At 42.5% G+C, this 19,034-nt stretch overlaps 1 protein-coding gene across 6 annotated transcripts in view; it reads left to right on the top strand.

Moving 5' to 3' along the window:
* The window catches only part of YEATS2 (YEATS domain containing 2), a 75,637-nt gene that overhangs the window by 17,195 nt on the left and 39,408 nt on the right, over window positions 1-19,034 (top strand). For 4 of the 6 annotated variants that reach the window (XM_073360070.2, XM_073360067.2, XM_073360069.2 and 1 more), the window contains 7 exons: window positions 900-1,061; window positions 2,966-3,077; window positions 5,075-5,119; window positions 6,663-6,849; window positions 12,884-13,123; window positions 15,017-15,175; window positions 17,734-17,837. In XM_073360070.2, the coding sequence (XP_073216171.1) occupies window positions 900-1,061; window positions 2,966-3,077; window positions 5,075-5,119; window positions 6,663-6,849; window positions 12,884-13,123; window positions 15,017-15,175; window positions 17,734-17,837 (1,009 nt within the window). The remainder of the gene's footprint in view (window positions 1-899; window positions 1,062-2,965; window positions 3,078-5,074; window positions 5,120-6,662; window positions 6,850-12,883; window positions 13,124-15,016; window positions 15,176-17,733; window positions 17,838-19,034) is intronic. The other 2 variants (XM_073360068.2, XM_073360071.2) reach the window with 2 other exon arrangements.

The following is a 19,034-nucleotide window of genomic DNA, read 5'->3' as shown; positions in this document are numbered from 1 at the left end:
CAATCAAAAATTGACAGTATAAAAAGGAGGAAACCAGCCCCAAAATGTGGGAGGGGAGAGAATATACCTCATTTAGCAGAATCACCAAAAGTCTCCTTTTTTTTTTTTTTTAATCTAGAGTTTCTGGAGAAATTTTTCAGAAAATGGGGAATTTTAAAAAAGAAATTGAATGTTTTCTCAAAGTTGAAGGCTAAGTTGTGGTGAGAAAAAAATTTTCATTTTGGAAAGCTTTGAACAGCTCTACTTCTGGCCATCAGCCCCAGCTGCAGCACTACTCATGTCCGGTTTTTTTCCCACAGAGTGTAAAGTATCAAATTGGTGGTGAATGTTGGATGTTGTTTTTCTTGCCATTAGAGATGGGTCCTAAAAACACCCATAAACACTGAGAAATCTGGGTCCAGATCTTGACTTTGTGGGTCAAGCCCTGTAGTTTATTATAAGTTAAGATTTATGTATATATTATGCTTGACTCTTACCATTCTTCAAGGTGATTTGTCTCCAAAACTGTATGAAGAGGATTTGATAAGTAAATTTCTCTCACTGGTGAAGGGTTAAAATTAAACCCCCTAATTAGGAAACAAGGATTAGATGGTGGAAATTTACACAGAGCTATTTCACAGGAAGGGTAGCATGTATATATTGAGATACCAAGGAGTGCAGTTAAAGCAAAGAGTATAAATGTACATAAAAGCCATTCAGATTTGTTCCTGGATAAGGGGGTTTGAAGGGTTTGGTGAAATGTTGGACGATGCAGTTAAGATGCTCCAAATATGGCCAGTAGTATAGGCCTAAATTAGCCTTTTACTGTTCCTAAAACTCTTGCCAAATTGATCCAAAACCAGCATAGCAAAATCTTTTGTATGTAAATTTATTTATTTATTTTTTACTTTTTCTGCTAGGTATATTCCTCCTGACAAGAGAGAGGAGAACGATCAGTCAACCCATAAATGGATGGTGTATGTACGAGGCTCTCGGAGAGAACCCAGCATAAATCATTTTGTCAAGAAAGTCTGGTTCTTCCTTCATCCCAGTTACAAACCTAACGACCTGGTGGAAGTCAGGTAATCAAGAATTACTTGAGTCTTTGAGCTTGTCAGGATTGAAATACTGAAATTCTCACCTTCTTTTTATGGCTGCATTGTTGGTATTTTAGCTTAACTTCTAACTTGGCTTAACTATAGCTAATTCTCCAGGTGTTTGTCAGCACTTGCTAGTTGTTATGCCACAGTCTTGTGAAACACATACCAAGTTGTTTTAACAGATTAAAGAGAGCCTTTCCTACCGGAGAGAAACTTGAAATGCTGTATTTCATATTAGCAGTATGGACTTGTGTATCTGTTATTTTCATTACATCACTTACATTGCAAGTTTGGCTGTACGCCAGACGAAACAGATGTTCTCTCCCACCCAGTCCAATGTGAAAAGTTCATTTTATTTGCCAGAGTTTTTAGAATTCCCACTTGTGTGTTTCAGTAAGGAGCTTTTTCCTGAAATGCCTTCCTCCTGCTCTCTCCTGTGGGCAACTCATAGTCTTGGGTTTAACCTCATGCTTTGAGGAATGACTACAATAGCGGTATGGCTGTGTTGACACTAGAGAGAAGCAGTGCCAAATGTAGTAGTGTCAACATTCCCTCTCCAAAGCCATTGCTGAAAAATATTTCCCCACTGAGGTCAACAGAGTAAACGACAGGATTTTTCCCCCACAGTAGATTTCCACTCTTCTTTCTGCCACTAAGATAAGGGCATAACACACTCAGACTGATTAGGAAAGTAACTCCTATGTACATTGGCCTCAGTCCCTCCGCAGGACTTGTCCAAGCATCTTTTAAAACACTGGTGTGAAACCACTGTAGATGGGGTTTTTATAGGATCTATTCCTCCCCCTGTCCCTTCTCTCCCTCCCTTGGGCTATGTCTGCACTATTACGGTAAGTCGACCTACACTACGCAACTCCAGCTATGTGAATAAGTCGACGTACCTTAGTTTGAGTTACCGTGGGGTCGATGGGAGAAAATCTCCTTTAGTCTTACCTTACTCTTTACTAGACCTTCTAAATCGATCGTGTAGACTTGCCCTTAGAAAGAACTATCTGACACCTATTTTCACCTTTTTCACACTCCCGCAATGAGAGTGTTGAGAAAATGAGGTTTGGGCAAATAACATGCACTATTCATTCCCTGCATTCCTTCCCTACTAATAAATTAACAACCCTTATTCCCTTCATTGATTTATGACCTGGAAATGTGTATACATGGCCAGTGTCCTTGAGACTGCATTGCTCTTGGGCAGTCAGGATTGAAAGGGTGGGGGAGGCAGGGCTAGCTATCTGTCCCAACCTCAGGAACTGATATAAGTTAAATAAAATCCCAGGCTACTATAAATTTCTGTGGTTTCCTTTTTTATAATAATCTCTCTAACATGCATCCCTTCAGCTGGGACATACTTATAAACTTACATATGTATACTTACATATACATATAAAAGGACAAACCTGCACTGGCAAGAGTGAGGGTCCAGAAGTATTCAGGGAAGGTGGTGCTCAAAATGAGGTTGCTTTGGTCTTGTCTACCAACACTATAATAATGTCTTTTATGACTAGATAGATGGTAGGAGGGAAAGAATAGTAACTCTGCATTGGAAATTCAGCTTGCGACAGTGTCAGATGGTACTGATTTTCACTGGTACTGACCATCTGACATCATGCAGCCATTTATTAAGGAACTGACTCTACTACTTTCTCTTCTGGCACAATGTTCACCATTTTGGCATCATTTTCTTTTACCTTCCCCCATGCACAATGAAGATGTGTCTGTGACTGTCTACATAGACCGCATGTTCTCTCTCTGGTGGAGAGTGGGATTGAGGATAATTAGCAGCCAATCAGGAAAGCATTCTTTTGTTTGAAGAGATGAATGTGGAAGTTGTAGTAGGGGTATCTGTAATGTGAATTTCTGTTTGTTTCCAGAGAGCCTCCATTTCATTTAACCAGACGAGGCTGGGGAGAATTTCCAGTGAGGGTTCAGATTCACTTTAAGGACAGCCAGAACAAGAGGATCGATATCATACACAATCTGAAGGTACTTCAATAGAATGGCTGGTACAGAGGGCGATAGAGTCAGCAAGAGAACCTATGGAATGTGCTGTGTTTGTGGCCTTCCTCTATTGTGTTTGTGTACTGCTGCCCTCTGACGTCTGACTAGGGGACATATGAGATGAAGATGGAAAATACAGCAAAGTAAGTGACATCAGCCATATAAGAGGTGATGATCCATTGGGGGCATCCAATGTCTAAGAAGTTGGAATTGACTCTGGTCAGAAAAGTAAAGTGTTTAGCTGCTCTCCCCTGTGATTTTGGATTTTTATCATCTTCTCATCAATTTTAACTTTCTAGGCTTTTACTAGGGGCATCTTTCTCTACATAAGGAGTGGTGTTCTATTGAGTTCCTTCCCGTGGTTTTACCTGCAGCTACCAAGGATCTGCAGCCTGACAATTCGACTTACCCTGTTCTTGAAGGGGTGAAGAGGGAAAACCCAGAATCCTCATTTGTTTCTTATGGGCCTGACTCTTCCAAAGGCTCTGGAATGCAGAGGATTAATGGGTGCACAGCACTTCTGAAAATGGCCATTACTTTTATTTTCTTTTTAATTACTTGAGCCCAACCCCAGCAGAATTCACTTATTACCCTTCCTTTTTCACTATTCTTAGTTGTCCTCAGAACTTTGTCACTGCACTATTATAGTTTGACTTGGGTCTTGTCTGTGTTGAGGAAAGTCTCACCAGTGTTACTACATCGATGCATGCTCATGGTTTAGGCATTAGGGCTGGTTGAAAACTTTCCATCCAGACTGGTTTTTGATGGAAAATTTGTTTTTTGACTAAATGAAACTTTTCACTGAAATCCTGGAAAACTGAAATAATCCAATTCTGAATGGCCACAGCTGTGCCACGTGGAAGTTATAGAAGGGATGCCCCATACTCCCCTTCTCTGTGGGTGGGCCCCCCAGGTGCACTGCATCACCGTGGGTCCTGGCCAAGTGACTGCCCTGATGCACCGCATCCCTTTACCTTGGGGAGAGACCCTGGTGCATTCTGGAAGACGACATCTGGCCAGTGAGCCTGGCCTGTAGAAGTGAATGGGAGCCTGAAGCAACTGAACTACGACTCCCTTGAGGCACCATTGCGATATTTCAGAATTGAAATATTTCTGGCTTTGTCCAAAATATTCTTGATTTGACTTTTCAACAAAATCTCATCTCCACCTAGCTCTAGTAGACTTGCAGTTTACTGTGGTGCAGCTTAATCTGGTAAATGAACCAGTTAATCTGCATCAGTGTAAACCCTGCTTTGTGCCAGTAGATCATGCCTATGTTAAGAGTTTGCACACTGGTGTATATGTCCTTAATGTAGACAGGGCCTTAGTCTGCTAGCATGAGTTCTTCTGAAATTTGTATGGCTCAGGCAGTCTCTGCTACTGGGTTCTTCTGTCAGCTGGTGTCACAGTTTTCATTGAAACTTCCTGTCTCTTATCTACTGATGGGGCACTGGGTAAGGTGACCTCAGTCGGTTAGTTGGCCTGAGGGTAAACTAGCTAAGCAGTAACAAAAATTCCATTTAATGATGCTGTTGCATATAATTGAAATTGTTTCATATTTGTTTGGGTTTATGCAAAGAATAAAAAGGACATTTGTCCGAGGATAGAGTCACTTGTACCTTAAATTATTTTTATGTAATTAATTTAAATTAATTAGAATTTATTCTAGTTAATGCAGAATGCCAGTCTTCCCTCCCCCTACAGATTTATACGCACGCGCACCCTACCTTCCTCCCCTCCTAGCAACAGCATGGTTTTTCTGCTCACTACAAAGTGCAAACGATGCTACTTGCCAAAGAAAATGTGATCTCTAGCTTTGGTAAATTTGATATATCACTGCTCTGCTATGGAATCACAGTTTATTGTAGTTAGGAGCTTGCTGCTGTTTTACTGTTTCAGAAAAGATTAGTTGTAAACTTTAGCTAAAATATTAATATTTTAACATGTTACAATGTACTCACTCATCTAATCGTTTTCCACAGTTGGACAGAACCTATACTGGCTTGCAGACACTTGGTGCAGAAACGGTGAGTTACTGAGCTGTAGAATGGAAATGCTAGCTGTTATATAAAATCTTTCATGGACTGTATATCCCAGAACACTTAGCAAAGTAAGAAGTTTAGTAGTGGAATTGTAGTGACTGTAGCCAAGTAAAATTTTACCATAGTTTTAACTTTTCATAATAAAAGCATGGAAACTCTTTTTAAAAATGGCTGCATGAGAAGAAATATTATGCTTGTAGTAAACCCACAAACTCTGTTCCACCTTTTATTTAGTTGTGACACTTGGAGCATGTTTTCCAGACCTAAAGAAGAGCTCTGTGTAGCTCAAAAGCTTGTCTCTTTCACCAACAGAAATTGGTCCAATAAAAGACATCAGTTCACCCGCCTTGTCTCTCTAATATCCTAGAACCAACACAGCTACAACAACCCTCCAAACTACCTTTTCTTGTAACAATAGATTAGATTTGTATTACAACATGAAATGATAAAGTAATTCTGGAAAGTGACTTGGCTTGATGCAGTGCCCTTAAGTTGCTGATGTTTCATCTTCGTTATTTTCAAGAGAAATGAATTCAGATATTTTTAAGAGAAGCAAACTTTCAAGATATAAATAGTGTATGTGTATATTTGTTAGAAGATCAGTTGAATGAGCTTAACATAAAAATAACACACAGAAAATCTAGCACACAAGTGAAAAATGAGTTAAAGAACGGAATTAATTTAGAGCTAATAGTCAAAATAGAGAATAGTGAAGCCAGTGGCCAGCAAATGAACTATCCTCTTGATTCACAGTGATTTTATGACTTGTTCACTTTTAGCCATAGTTGGGTGAACTCCTTCCTGTTGTGCTTAGTTGACTGTTTTCTGCAGTATAGGCGGCACTGTAATCTAGTGGTTAGAGCTCAGGACTGTGGGATTAAAGACAAGATTCTATTTTAGACTTGGGATAAGTCACTTAACTTCAGTCATAGTTTATCATCTCTGATTTTGATTTTTCTCCTCTATTTTACTAAATTGAAGGATTTTCTGTGCAGTTGCATAATCTCAGCTTTTCACTCAGTGAAGTAGATTTTAATATGGGCTTCCTCAAGATAGTGAGGAACATTTTTGAAGAGTAAACAAATGCTGTAGTGTATGCTTCAAGGGATTTCCAAACCAAGCATACAAGGTTAGCCCTTAATCCTGCTTTGAGATCTGAAAAACACATACCCCTGCACCTATGTGGAATCCCACTGACTTTAATGGGACATCACACAGATTAGTTGTTCCGGATCTGGTCCTGAGTTTGTGGGAACTTTGACTGATGATGTTCACTGTTCAGAATTCTGTAGGGGTAGATATGTGCTATTTTGTTGTGGTATTTAATATCACAAATCATTGTATTTTTCTAGGTTTTGTTGTAGGCCTGATCCTGCGAGACATTTGCCCATGCAGCCTCTTTTGAAATCAGTGGTAGTTCCATGTGCGGAGGGCTTGCAGGCTTTGGCCAAATTAAGGCGTCGTAACTCACAATATTTGGGCTGCCAAGTGCATAATTTATCATAATCCTTTCACCTCTTTCTGGAAGGTAGTGGATGTTGAGCTACATCGGCATTCTCTTGGCGAGGATTATCTCTTTTCCCAGTCTTCTGAATCTGACCTTTCTGATGTCCCCACGTCTTTACCATTACCACTAAGTATACCAGCGCCAGTGAAAGCTTCTTCACCAATTAAACAGTTACTTGAGTCCATTCCAGATGCTTCTGTGGAAAAAGGTAAAGCAAACTGGTATTCGTGTATTCTCTTTTTGTTTAGAATATGTGGCTAGTACTGATACTGGGGCTGTCACTTTTAATGGGTTTTTGGTTTACAAGTTACCACACTCTTACTTCAAGCTATATTGAAATAGCCCATAAATCATCTGACTGGCACCTGGCTGCTAAGTGTATTGAGGAAGCAACAGGCTTGTGACAGAAATTGAATTCAGAGAAGTATTATTTATCAAGAGTTCATTGAGTAGGTCATTCTGCAAAACTCAGGAACAGAAAAAGCCTTCTGCAGCACATACACTTGGAAAGGGTGACTTGGCGAATAGTGCTTTCAGTTATGCTCTGTGCATTTCAGGTAACTTAGACAGGTGATCTTCTCAGCCTGTTTAAATGTGTGAGCCTTTCAGGCATAAATGTACATTTATGAGTACTGGGATTGTACTGCAGATTGTCTGTGTTGGCTGCAGAAAAGGACTGCCTATGAAGGTGTTAGGGGAATGGGAAGGCTGCAGTATTTGTGTGTCCCCTCTTGTTTCAGTATCTGAGCATCTCCCATCTTTAATGGCTTTTATCCTCACAATATCCCTGTGAAATAAGGAAGTGATGCTATCCCCATTTTACAGATGGGGGGCTGGGGCACAGCGAGACTAAGTGACTTTGCACATTTTCCCAAGGAAGTCAGTAGTGGAACAGGGGAATTGAAACCAGGATTCCTGATTTCCTGGCTAGTGCCTAACCGCTGGACCATCCTCTAGTGCAGTGGTTCCCAAACTTTTTCATGCCATGATACCCTTTGGGGCTCACCTCTGTTAACACAACCCCCAGTGGTTACAAAAAGGAGGGGGGTTGTTGGAGAACGAGCTTACCCTGCACTCACCCCACAGCAGCAGCTCCTGTCCCGCAGGGCTGGGCCCAACTCTCTAGGTGTTGCATCCTAGCCAGGTTAGGCACATTCACCTCTCCATAGATGGAGACAGAGGGGCTGATGTCCCAAACCCAAGTGGCATTGCGATCCTATGTGGTAGGTCACAGTGCCAATCAAATGTGGCCCTCTGCCTCCGAATTTGATTGGTGTTGCAACCTAGCGCATGGTGATTCAATGCCACCAGGTTTGGGACATCCGCCCCACTCTGTCTATCGAGGGGCAGATGTGTCAAGCGTCGGGGGTGTTTTCTTCCCCTCCCCCTGCCCTCAAATGTATGATCACCTCTCCTCAATCTGGGGGTCGTAATCCACAGTTTGAGAAACACTGATCTGGGGCCTTCTATCCTGGGATGTTGAAACACTTCACAAACATTAATTTTGCCCCATTGTACCCCTGTGAGTCAGGGAATTATCTTTATTTTACAAAGGTTAAGGGAGTTGTCCAAGGAAATGTGTCAGAACTGGGAATATAACTCAGATTTCCTGACTTTCTGTCTGAGCCTTAACCAGAAGTTCCTCACCGTTTGAAGCAAATGCCTTCACTAGGCTTAAATAGAGCAGTTTTTGCCATACCCCTCCATGCTGTCTGCACCTTCTGTGTCAGTCATGATTCTGTCACTGTTGATAGCATATTTCAAAGCAAGGACCTATACTTCTCTTACTGCTTAAGTAGGAACATAATTCCCACTTTCAGGGGCTGTTCCTCTGGGATAATCTTTTAAGTGTCCTGGGCACTGTCAAAAATAGCTGCCACTTTTTCTTTGAACATTTGAGCAATCTTTACTTCTGTGTATCTTACAGAAACTTTCATTGTCCAAATAGCCTAAATTAAAACACTGTTCCTTAAGCACGGTTTAGTCTTATTTAAACACCAACTTTTTGCATCATTAAAGCAAGTTATTTTCTGTTATATAACAAAAGCTACCATGATCCTGCCCTACATTCAGACTCAGATTTATAAAGCCAGAGGGGACCATCATGATAGTCTAGTCTGACCTTCCCGCCCATCGCAGGCCAGAGAACCTCATCCATCCACTCCTGTAATAGGCCCATAATCTCTGGCTGAGTTACTGAAGTCCTCAAATCTTGATTTAAAGACTTTGAGTTACAGAGAATCCACCATTTATACCGTAGTTCAAACCAGCAAGTGACCCGTGCCCCATGCTGCAGAGGAAGGCAAAAGAACCACATGGTGTCTGCCAGTCTAATCTAGGGGGGGAATTCCTTCCTGACCCCAAATATGGTGATCAGTTAGACTCTGAGCATGTGGACATGATCCACCAGCCAAATGCCTGGGAAAGAATTCTGTGTGATCTACCTTTTGTAAAATCATGGTGTATTTTATCCCAGTTACCATTTACCTCTGTCCTTAACTACTGTATTTCAAAATTTGTTTTAACACCATGTATACAATTGAATTGAAACTAACAGGCCTGTAGTTTCCTGGGTCACTTTTTTTCTCTTTCTTAAATATAGGTACTGTATTTGCAATTCTCTAATCATAGGGCGTGACTCTAGAGTTTACGGATTCATTGAAAATCTATGCTATTGGGCTTGTAATTTCATGTGCCAATTCCTTTAATATTCATGGTCCCATTAGCCACCTTGCCACTGCCCCCAAGCTCTTTGTTACCCCGAGTAAAACTGAGGCAAAGTATTTGTTTAGGTGTTGGGCTATACCTTGATTATTTTTAATCTCCACCCCATCCTCTATGTTTAGCACTCCCACTTCTTTCCTTGTTTTCTTTTTATTTATATAGCTGAAGAACCTTTTATTTTGTATTTAATTTCATTTGCAAGATCCAACTCTGCTTGGCTTTTGGCAGCTCTCACTTTTTCCCTACACTTTCTGACCTCCAAGGGTATGTGTACCCTTGTGTACCCTGCAGTTAGGCACCCACAACTGGCCTGTCCCAGCTGACTTAGGCTGCGGGCCTGTTTAATTGTGATGCAGATGTTTGAGCTCAGGCTGCAGTCTGAGCTCTGGGACCCTCCCTGAGCCTGAATGTCTGCACGAGGGTCCCAGAGCTCAGGCTGCAGCCTGATCCCAAATGTCTGCACTGCAGTTAAACAGCTCCTTAGCCTGAGCCCTGCATGCCCTAGTCAGCTGGCATGGGCCAGCCGTGGGTTTTTAATTGCAGTGTAGAAATACTCCAAGAGAGAGCCTACAAGTAATGGATCAGCAAGGAAAGCTTTCTACTTTCTCCCAATAACCTGTTTGAGATGCTTGTTCATCCATTTTGGTCAGCAACTCTTCCCTATGAATTTTTTCCTGTTGCTTGGGATGCAGGCTGCACCTAGTTTCTTCAACTTTAGCCTTGTCTATACTTACTTCTAGATGGGCAGTGCTGCGATCGATGCAGCGGTGTCGATTTAGTGGGTCTGGTGAAATCAATGGCTGAGCGCTCTCCCGTCGACGCCTGTACTCCAGCTCCCGGGCAGTTGGCAGGAGAGCATCTCCCGTCAACACAGCGCAGCGTAGGCACTGCAGTAAGTGGACCTAAGTTGCATCGACTTCAGTGACGTAACTGAAGGTAGTGTAACTTAGGTTGACTTACACCTGTACTGTAGACCAGCCCTTAGACTTAAAGTAATTCCAAGCCACCTCCACATTCAGATCCTTGAGTTCTTCAGTCCAGACCACTTCCCCTAACTAATTCCCTTAATTTTTTTAAGTTTGCCCTTTTGAAATCAAGGACATTAGTTGCAGACCATTTTTGTTTTTCCTTCCATTTAGTTTAAACTGGACTAGGCCGCTCCTGATCCCTCAAACCAAACCTGTCCTCTACAACCAGCTCTTCTATGAGGTCCTTGCTACCTGCCAATACTAAATCTAAAATAGCATCACCTCTTGGTGCTTCAGTGACTGGTGAAGAAATCTGTCTGCTATCACATCCAGGAATATCTGAGTCATACCATTATTAGTAGCGCTTGTCCTCCACTCTATATCTGGGAAATTAAAGTATCCCATGATCACACAATTCCACTAGTATTTACTTCATTAAAAATATGAAAGAGGTCTCTATCCTTATCCACGTCAGATCCTGAGGGTCTGTGGCAGACCCTGAGCACTATCTTGGTGTGGAGCCTCTGTTGCCTTTCTTTCCCAGTCTGATTTTGACCCAGATTCAGTTTTATCCATTCCATCACTTCTAATTTCTTTACACTCTACCCTGTCATTAACATAGTGTCTTTTCTGATCAGCACACCTTTCAATATCTGTACTTCAGTCATGAATACTATTCCATCATGAAAAGTAAAGGAGTACTCTGAAACCTGTTCCATCATGTTTTTCTTATCCCTATAATACCTAGTTTCACTTCCTGCACCAGTAGTTTTAGTTCCTCCATTTTGTTACCCAGGCTCCTTGCACTGGCGTACAGACATTTTAGTTGTTCCTGTATGGCTTCTCCTAGATTCTTTGCTTGCTTAGACATAGTCATTTTACTGTGAGTATTGCCTACCTGACAGTTACTGTTAATGATATTGACATTGTCTTTTCTTCTTATCCATTCTCCTGCACTCCGTTATTCCTTTCTCCATCGCTGTATCCTCTTTTACTTGATTTTCCTCCCACTCGGGTTTTAGAATCAGACCTGGAGATTAGATGAGCGTCTCCCAACAGTCTCCCCCGAATTCCTAATTTAAAGCTCTTTTAATCAGTTTTGCCAGCCTCCAACCCATAAGTCTGTCCCTCCCTGCTCAGGTGAAGTCCATCCCATGAGGACAGTCCTGTGTCCCTGAATGCCTCCTAGTGGTCAAATATCCCGAAGCCCTCCTTATAGCACTACTGCCTGAGCCATCTGTTGATCATCCTAATCTTGTCTCGCCTTCGCTGTCTTCCTTTAGGGACAGGTAGAATCCCACTGAACCTCCATTCTTTTAAACATCTTCCTTTAATTGTCATGTGTGCCTTTGCAATGTTCCAACAATTGAGATTTTAAAATCATTTGAACTGGGGGCAACAAACCATTCTGAGGCCATCTGAGCCCAGCAGTCTGGTCTTCAGATTGCATAGCAAAACAAAGGCCGACCCTGTTGCCGTTTTACTTTTTCATGGGTGTTGTGGTATCTGGTCTTGTGGGACAATTATTTTTCTTAGCTGGGATGAAAAGAGTGAGAAACCCTTTGCTTTCCTGGTTAGCATCTGTATTCCAGTGCGCAGAAGTGTGTAATGAGAGGGAGCAATTTATGCCCCACAAAATGCTCGAACATGGAGTGTTGGCTTGGCTCTGGTGGCTGTAGCTCTGAGGCCTTATTTACCCTGACATCTCTGGTAAAATCTCCTGATGCAGCTCTTCCAATTGTGGGAGTGCTTGTGTTTGTGGCACAGCCGTCCTTTCCACCCATGTCATTTACTCCTGCAGTGTGCTGTGGCAGTGGTTCTGAGTTAGGGGGATGGGGAAGGCGAAGGGGAGAAGGTTCAAGGTTTCAGTGAGTGCTTCTGATGGTCTCACACCAAAAAAGGAAAATGCAGGCCTTTGAACTATCAATACACTAGCATTTTTCAGACTTGAGCAAAGACACTAAATACATCTGGAGGGACAGCCCATAAAGCAAATTGAAAATAGGAAACCTACTTTTCATCCCCTGGAACCTCTACACTGGCATCTGTTAGTGGCCCATTATCCATGAGTAACTGAGCTCCTTAGTAATGCAGCTTCTGCCACACCAGAGTAGACTATGGGCCAATATAAGAGGGCAGTAGTCAGCTCTCTTACCCCTAGGTAATTATTCCTAAATATGCAGGGACAGGGATTTTCTTCAGGGGAAACTTCCCCTCCGCTACATTGATCTATCTGTCTTATGAACACTCAAAACTTAATAGTTTTAGGTAAGTCAATGTGACTTTGAAAAATATGCCAAAAGCGAATGTGCATGACTGCATATTGGGTAAAACAGTATATGGTTAGTCTGGGTCTTAATTTTTTGTTCAGGATGTATCCAGCAAAATAACAAATGAAAATGCAAAAAATCATAACCAAACCCCCACTTTCTTATGCTTTATATTTGTGGACATGTTTGTCATATCTTAATTTTTGTCTGTGTAGAGAAACGCAACAAGGAATTTGATGAGTCAGCCTGAGAAACATTTCTATTTCCATATTTTAATCAGGATTCCCTGTGAATGCTGAAACTGAAAGACATACCACTTTTTATTCCCTACCATCTTCAATAGAACGGACTCCCACCAAATTGGCAACACAGAAAGTAACCTTTGGCTCTCATGGAAATTCAGCTTTTCAGCCAATTGCAGCTAGTTGCAAAATAGTACCTCAGGGTCAGATCCCGAGCCCCGCAGAATCTCCAGGAAAATCCTTCCAGCCCATCACCATGAGCTGCAAGATTGTATCAGGTACATTTTAGTTTCAGTATCATACTTTATACTGAACGATGAGATTGAACTAGTTGGTCTTGCTTTGTGTCCTTTCCCGTTTTTCATGCTAAGATTACACGTTAGGCAATTGGGAGATCCAGTGTAATGCACTAAACAAGATTCCATCTTTTAAAAAAAAACTTATACAAAATGATTAATTTGTGAATTCAAGATTAAAAGCAGGATGGGAACTAGTTTTAGTCTCTCATTGGGCATAAATGCTACCAGCAACCCACTTGAGATCACTCTTTAGTAAGGCTGCTACCGCTGCTAATGGGCTCAGGCGTGAAAATTGTTAGTTCAAAACATAATATTGAAATGCATCTTGCATGTAAGGGTGTGTGCATGGGAAGAAGGGCTTCTTCCCTTTGCAAATTGCCAAACAACTGGGCTGGGTAAAGTGGGCGAAGGTGTTTCCTTTTATGTTATCAGGGAAATTACAGGGTTTAAACTTGTATATAAATTGTTATTTTCCTAGTAACAAAGTCCCCTCCTTAGAATCAAACTGCTTCCTCCCTTCCCCATTGACAGTAATTCCCTGTTTGTTTAGATAAACAGCTGATTGCAGTTGGCAAAATGATTTCCTTTTAGTAACTTCTCAACCAGACAGTCATGCTACATTTGCCTGTACTGTTAACTCTTTTCACCTCTAGTCCCTCGTCTGCCAAACGTAATGTGCATTCTCTTCATTGACGCAGTGCCTTACACCGGGCTGTATTGTTGCATCAAAAATTTTTAATGGCCAACCCTGCTGGGTCACTTGGGAAATTGGGAGCCTTGTCAGTAAAGCCCCACCTTCATCTGAAGTTCATATAGAGAATGAAGAACCAGGGTACCAAGCAGGGTGCTACTGATGATCTCTTCCCAACTTGGCTTCTCCTGTGCGTGGTTGTATTTTCTCTCGTCCTTGCCATCTTAAAGTAGTACCCAGGGCACCAGCAGCTTATGTTTGAATGTGTGCCAACTGTTCTTATCATCCTAACGTACTGTCCCACTGCTCGTCTTTTCTTTGTCGCATGAGTGAGACTCTGATGCTTTCCAGTGGGTGAGAGTTACAGAGCCGTCTTGCCTTCCTTGAAACCCTTCAGCTTTTCTATATCAAGCTTTGCTGTTCCAGATGTTCCCCTGCTTAAACATTTCTTAGGCTCTGCTAATTTTTTCATGCTAAGACCCCAGACCCCTTTCGGTTTGTGATAGTCACGATAAATCATCAGGGTCTTCCTGGATTGAGTGTTTCTGCTCCTTGTTAGCTGGCAGTCCTCCTGCCCTCTCTCCCAAGAGAGCAGATTATTGGAGGATTGCCTTCTCCCACACACAGCCTCCTTGCTCTGTTCCCTGATGCAGTGGCTGCCCTCTCTTTTCCGTCTATGATCTCACTCTTCCATCTTTTTTTCTCTGCTCCCCTTTTAACTCATCCGTTTTTTTGTCTCCTCCTTCCTCCACCCCCAGTTTAATCCCCTTTCCACTTACCAAGAATCCACATGGTGGTACTGTAATGGCTCTTGGGGGCTCTTGCATTTGAACTGAGTGTAGGATAGAATAGAAGCTTGGCCTAGTGGTTGACTGCCTGAGCCTACAGCCCTTTATTCATGAGCTGTTCCTGTGGTGGGCTGTAAAAGGGGACACTCTAGGTGAAGGAAGATGAATGGCTTCACGGAGCTGTTCAGCACCCTCATCTACAGGAGCATATTGACAGTGCGAGAGGGGAGGTCTGGAATCATGCAGCTTTACCTACCCCTGCAGCCCTGGCACCCCGCTCAGGCTGGAAGTGCACCGTGAGCTAAATGTCCGAACTACAAGTCATTTTTTATTATTGCATTTTTATGTCCTTACGAAATTTGAGATGGGAAGTGTTGGACTCTTTTCCTTAAGGTTCTCCAATATCGACCCCAAGCCCGTCTCCACTACCTCGTACCCCAACCTCCACTCCAGTGCACATGAAGCTGGGGTCTGCTAGTTCAGTCATTAATAATCCATACGTTATTGTGGACAAGCCGGCACAGATGGTCGGAGCAGCAACCCCAAGCACAGGTGCGTAATTTGATCTGTAGAAGGTAGCAGGTTAGTTTTATACATTCAAGCTTATCTTCACTTAGATCTGTGAAGATCTGAAAGCCTTTTACAAAGGAAGAGCAGTATCATTGGTTTGTATAATTAATGTACAGAATGTGTCCGTTTAACGTCAAAGGAATTTGCTTTCAGCCGTGACAGAAAAAGTAAGGCCAAATAGAAATCACACATTCTTTTCCTCAGGGAGTGTACACATTTCATAGATGAGAAGCGAGGAATGTGAGGCTCTGCTGCACACTGATAAAAAGCAAGGACACTTAAAGCTGTGCCTTTGCCATGGCCAAAGTGCTCTTCCCGCCAGCTCCCCATCTTTAACCCAGAAGTGAGACCTGCAAGTACTAGAGATTCCAGCATGCGTTTCTCTAGCTGTATCGAAACAATAGGTCAATTGGATTAAGATGGTCTGGAGAAGAGATGTACCAACCTTTTGTGCAACTGTGAACTTTCATTCAGCTGCTTCTAGCTGGTTGGCTTCAGGATCACCCCAGACTCATTTAACTGGATTCCCACGGTGCTTCAGAGGTGACGCTAGGGCAGGGGTGGGAAATCTTTTTGACCCGAGGGCCACATCAGGGTGCAAAATTGTATGGGTAGGGAAGGCTGTGCCTCCCCAAACAGCCTGGCCCCCTATCCACTCCCTCCCACTTTCTGCCCTCTGACTGCCCCCCTCAGAATCCCCAACCCCCTCCCTCCCCCCCGCTCCTTGTCCCCTGACCGCCCCCCCCCCCGGGACCCTCTCCATCCAACACCCCTCCCTCCTCCCCGGTCCCCTGACTGCCATGCCCCCTATCCACCCCCCAGCCCCCTGACAGTCCCGCTGGGACTCCACACCTATCCAACCACCCCCTCTCCCTGTCCTCTGACCATCCCCTGCCCCATCCAACAGTTCCCTGTCCCCTGACTGCCCCCCCCCATCCAACACACACACACACCACCCCCTTACCATGCAGCTCAGAGCAGCAGGAGCTCACAGCCCTGCCGCCCAGCCAGAGCCAGCTGTGCTGTCCATGAGATAACGTGGCTGTGGAGGAGGGGAACAGCAGGGGAGGGGCAGGGGGCTAGCCTCCCTGGCCAGGAGCTCAAGGTCTGGGCAGGACTGTCCTGCGCGCCGGATGTGGCCCGTGGGCCGTAGTTTGCCCACCTCTACACTAGGGGAACCTATGCAGTGAATGTCTGTCGGTCTGGGGAGTACAGACTGCAGGAGACAGATAGAAGGCAATAGGAGCCAGTTGGAAACCCTTGCCTGCATGTTGAAGGAAAAATAACTGTTTGTGAGTCCATTATTAGAAACAGACGAAGAATTTCCTGTCTAAATGCACGTATAGGTAATTATATATAGGTGTGTATAATAGCTTCTCAAAATGACACTTGGAGCTGACATAGTATGTTCATCCTGGTTACAGTGATCTATGGAGTATGTGTTTTTCACTAGACATAGCTGAAAAAGGGGGAAGATCTTCATTAAAATGTGTCCCTTTTCTTTGTCAGAAAATCACATTTTTTTCAGTGAGCACCCCCGTACAACTGTGTGGGAGGAAAACTGAGTGGTGGAAAACCACTGTATGTTTGCAGTAGCTGAATTTCTTTTAATCTCTGTTTTGAGTTCTCTTGGGTAAATCCGATGCAATTTGATAACGAGTGGAATTTTCAAAAGCACCTAAGTGGCTTAGGGGTACGAGTTCCATTGGAAGTCAGTGAGGACTTGTATGTCAGAGTCACATAGGTAGTTTTCAAATTCCCACCCAGTATCTTAATTTTTTTAAAAGAGGGTAAAACAAAGGGACACTACTAAGTCAGGTGAAGTCTGAAACAAAGGTTTTGTAGAAGCCAGCTTTCACAAAACCTACCCTCAATAGAAATATCTGTATAGTTTTGTTTTTAATATAAATCTAAACAGTTTATAAATAAACACTGCAAGGGGATATATTATATGTGCAACCCACGTGTTGCAGAACTGTACCATTGATTGAGAATCAGAAAGTGAAACTAGTTTTGTTGAGTGGAGTACAAATGTAAACTCTTCAAACAGGGAAGAAGCAGATTTTAAAAATTTGTGTTTTAATATTCAAAAGTACTTGAAGAAGAAAAGAGATTTTTAGCATTATGTTTAGAGAGGTCTTGTTCCTTTAAAGAAGGGATGTTTAGTTTGTGTTGCTTTTGACTATACATTGTCTTCTGTAACAGAACACTAATGTAACTTGTCCCCATCCTGATCTCCCTGATCATGTCTTCCTTGTTTGATGAAAAGCTGTATTTATTCAATGGTAACAAGGACTGAACCCTTATGCTGAAATCTGCCTTATCTTCCAATAGGGAGACAAAGTGGGTGAGGTAATATCTTTTGTTGGATCAGCTTCTGTTGGTGAGAGAGAGACGCTTTTGAGCTTCTGGGTAAGCTTGAAAGCTTGTCTCTCACCAACAAAAGTTGGTCCAACAAAAGACGTTACCCCACCCCCCTCATATTCTGTGACCGACATGGCTACTACAACACTGCATAAAACTTATCTTCCAATACACAGGAAGCCCAACAAGCAAACAGACAAGTGTCTCTCAAGCCTCTCATGGAGCCGGATCTCCAGTCTCAAAGATCCATGGAAGCAGCTTGGTAACATCAGCTGTCAAGGTAATATTCTTGTTAGGTTGTCTGTTTCCATAAAGAAATAGCTTCATGTGGAGCAGGCTTTTTTAGCATCATAAATGTTGATTCCAGACAACTTCATGTTTTCTCATTAGTACATTTGAACGTTTACTCTGTCTAGCCGCCCTAGCACAATTGTTTATATGGTATGATAGTGTAATTCCATTCAGCTCTAATTAGAGTTGTGAGTACTTCTCTGAAAAGTGCCAGTCTCTTGTTAGCATATAAGGAAATCATTGGAGGGCACAGTTATCGGTACTGTCAAAATACCTCATCTTTCAAAGACTCTGTTCTGTAAAAGACTCTGATCTTTTTTGGCTTGGTTGGTGGTGATATCAGATTTAACGAGAGGTGCATATTTTTAAAATCTCAGTTCCAAATTTTCTGCATGACTAATACATTCATATTAGGCCAATAGCTGACATTAGGTGACTTTACAGCTACCTCCATCAAAAAAATGTTCATGTCAACAACTGGGAGATAAAAAGAGCGCCAATGCGCTAGCGACATTGGAAGCTTTAGCTACAAAAAAGTATTTGCCCCAGACAAATGTGGAGTCACTGACGGTAAATTGAGAATGAATAGGGTCTGTGCTTTACAGCTGGAAAGCTCTAAAGGTATGGAGCTGGGTTAGTTCAGACAAAATCTTTCCCATTTTCTTTACAGAGAAGGGTATTTTGGCAGATTAATGGCATCAATGACACCCCCTTTTGAAAGTAGTTGGTGGAGCCTGGGGTGTGCTGGAGCTTTGTCAGCATTAGCCTGTTCAGCACATGCAAGAATAATTGATTTTAGGCTGCCTGGATAATTGCCATTCAGTCTACAGAGAAGAGCCTCTTGGTTTTTTTAATTGAGATTCAGAACGTTCCTTTCCAACCAGGTCTGTCTCTGAGACTCTTTAGAATAGGAATTTTGTCACGTGGGTACATATGACAAGATTTACTCCGTAAAATGAAGCATGTATTCCCATCTTGTATTTTTATCATAGTGAGAGATCCAATCCATAGACTTTGTCCCAGAGTGATCGTATCACTTCTCTTAGGAAACAAGTTTTTACATATTTGAGGCAGCAAACATGGAGCAGCTTTTTTAACTGTGATTTTTGCACCCCCTTATTCTATTTTAAAAACAAACAAAAAAAGTCTGTTCACAGTGACTGCCATTAACAAGGCTAAGATTAAC

This window comes from Lepidochelys kempii, chromosome 9, assembly GCF_965140285.1.
Source record: "Lepidochelys kempii isolate rLepKem1 chromosome 9, rLepKem1.hap1, whole genome shotgun sequence".
In the NCBI taxonomy this organism is placed as follows: domain Eukaryota; kingdom Metazoa; phylum Chordata; order Testudines; family Cheloniidae; genus Lepidochelys; species Lepidochelys kempii.
The sequence above is the reverse complement of the archived record's forward strand: the minus strand, read 5'-3'. Positions and strand labels throughout refer to the sequence as shown.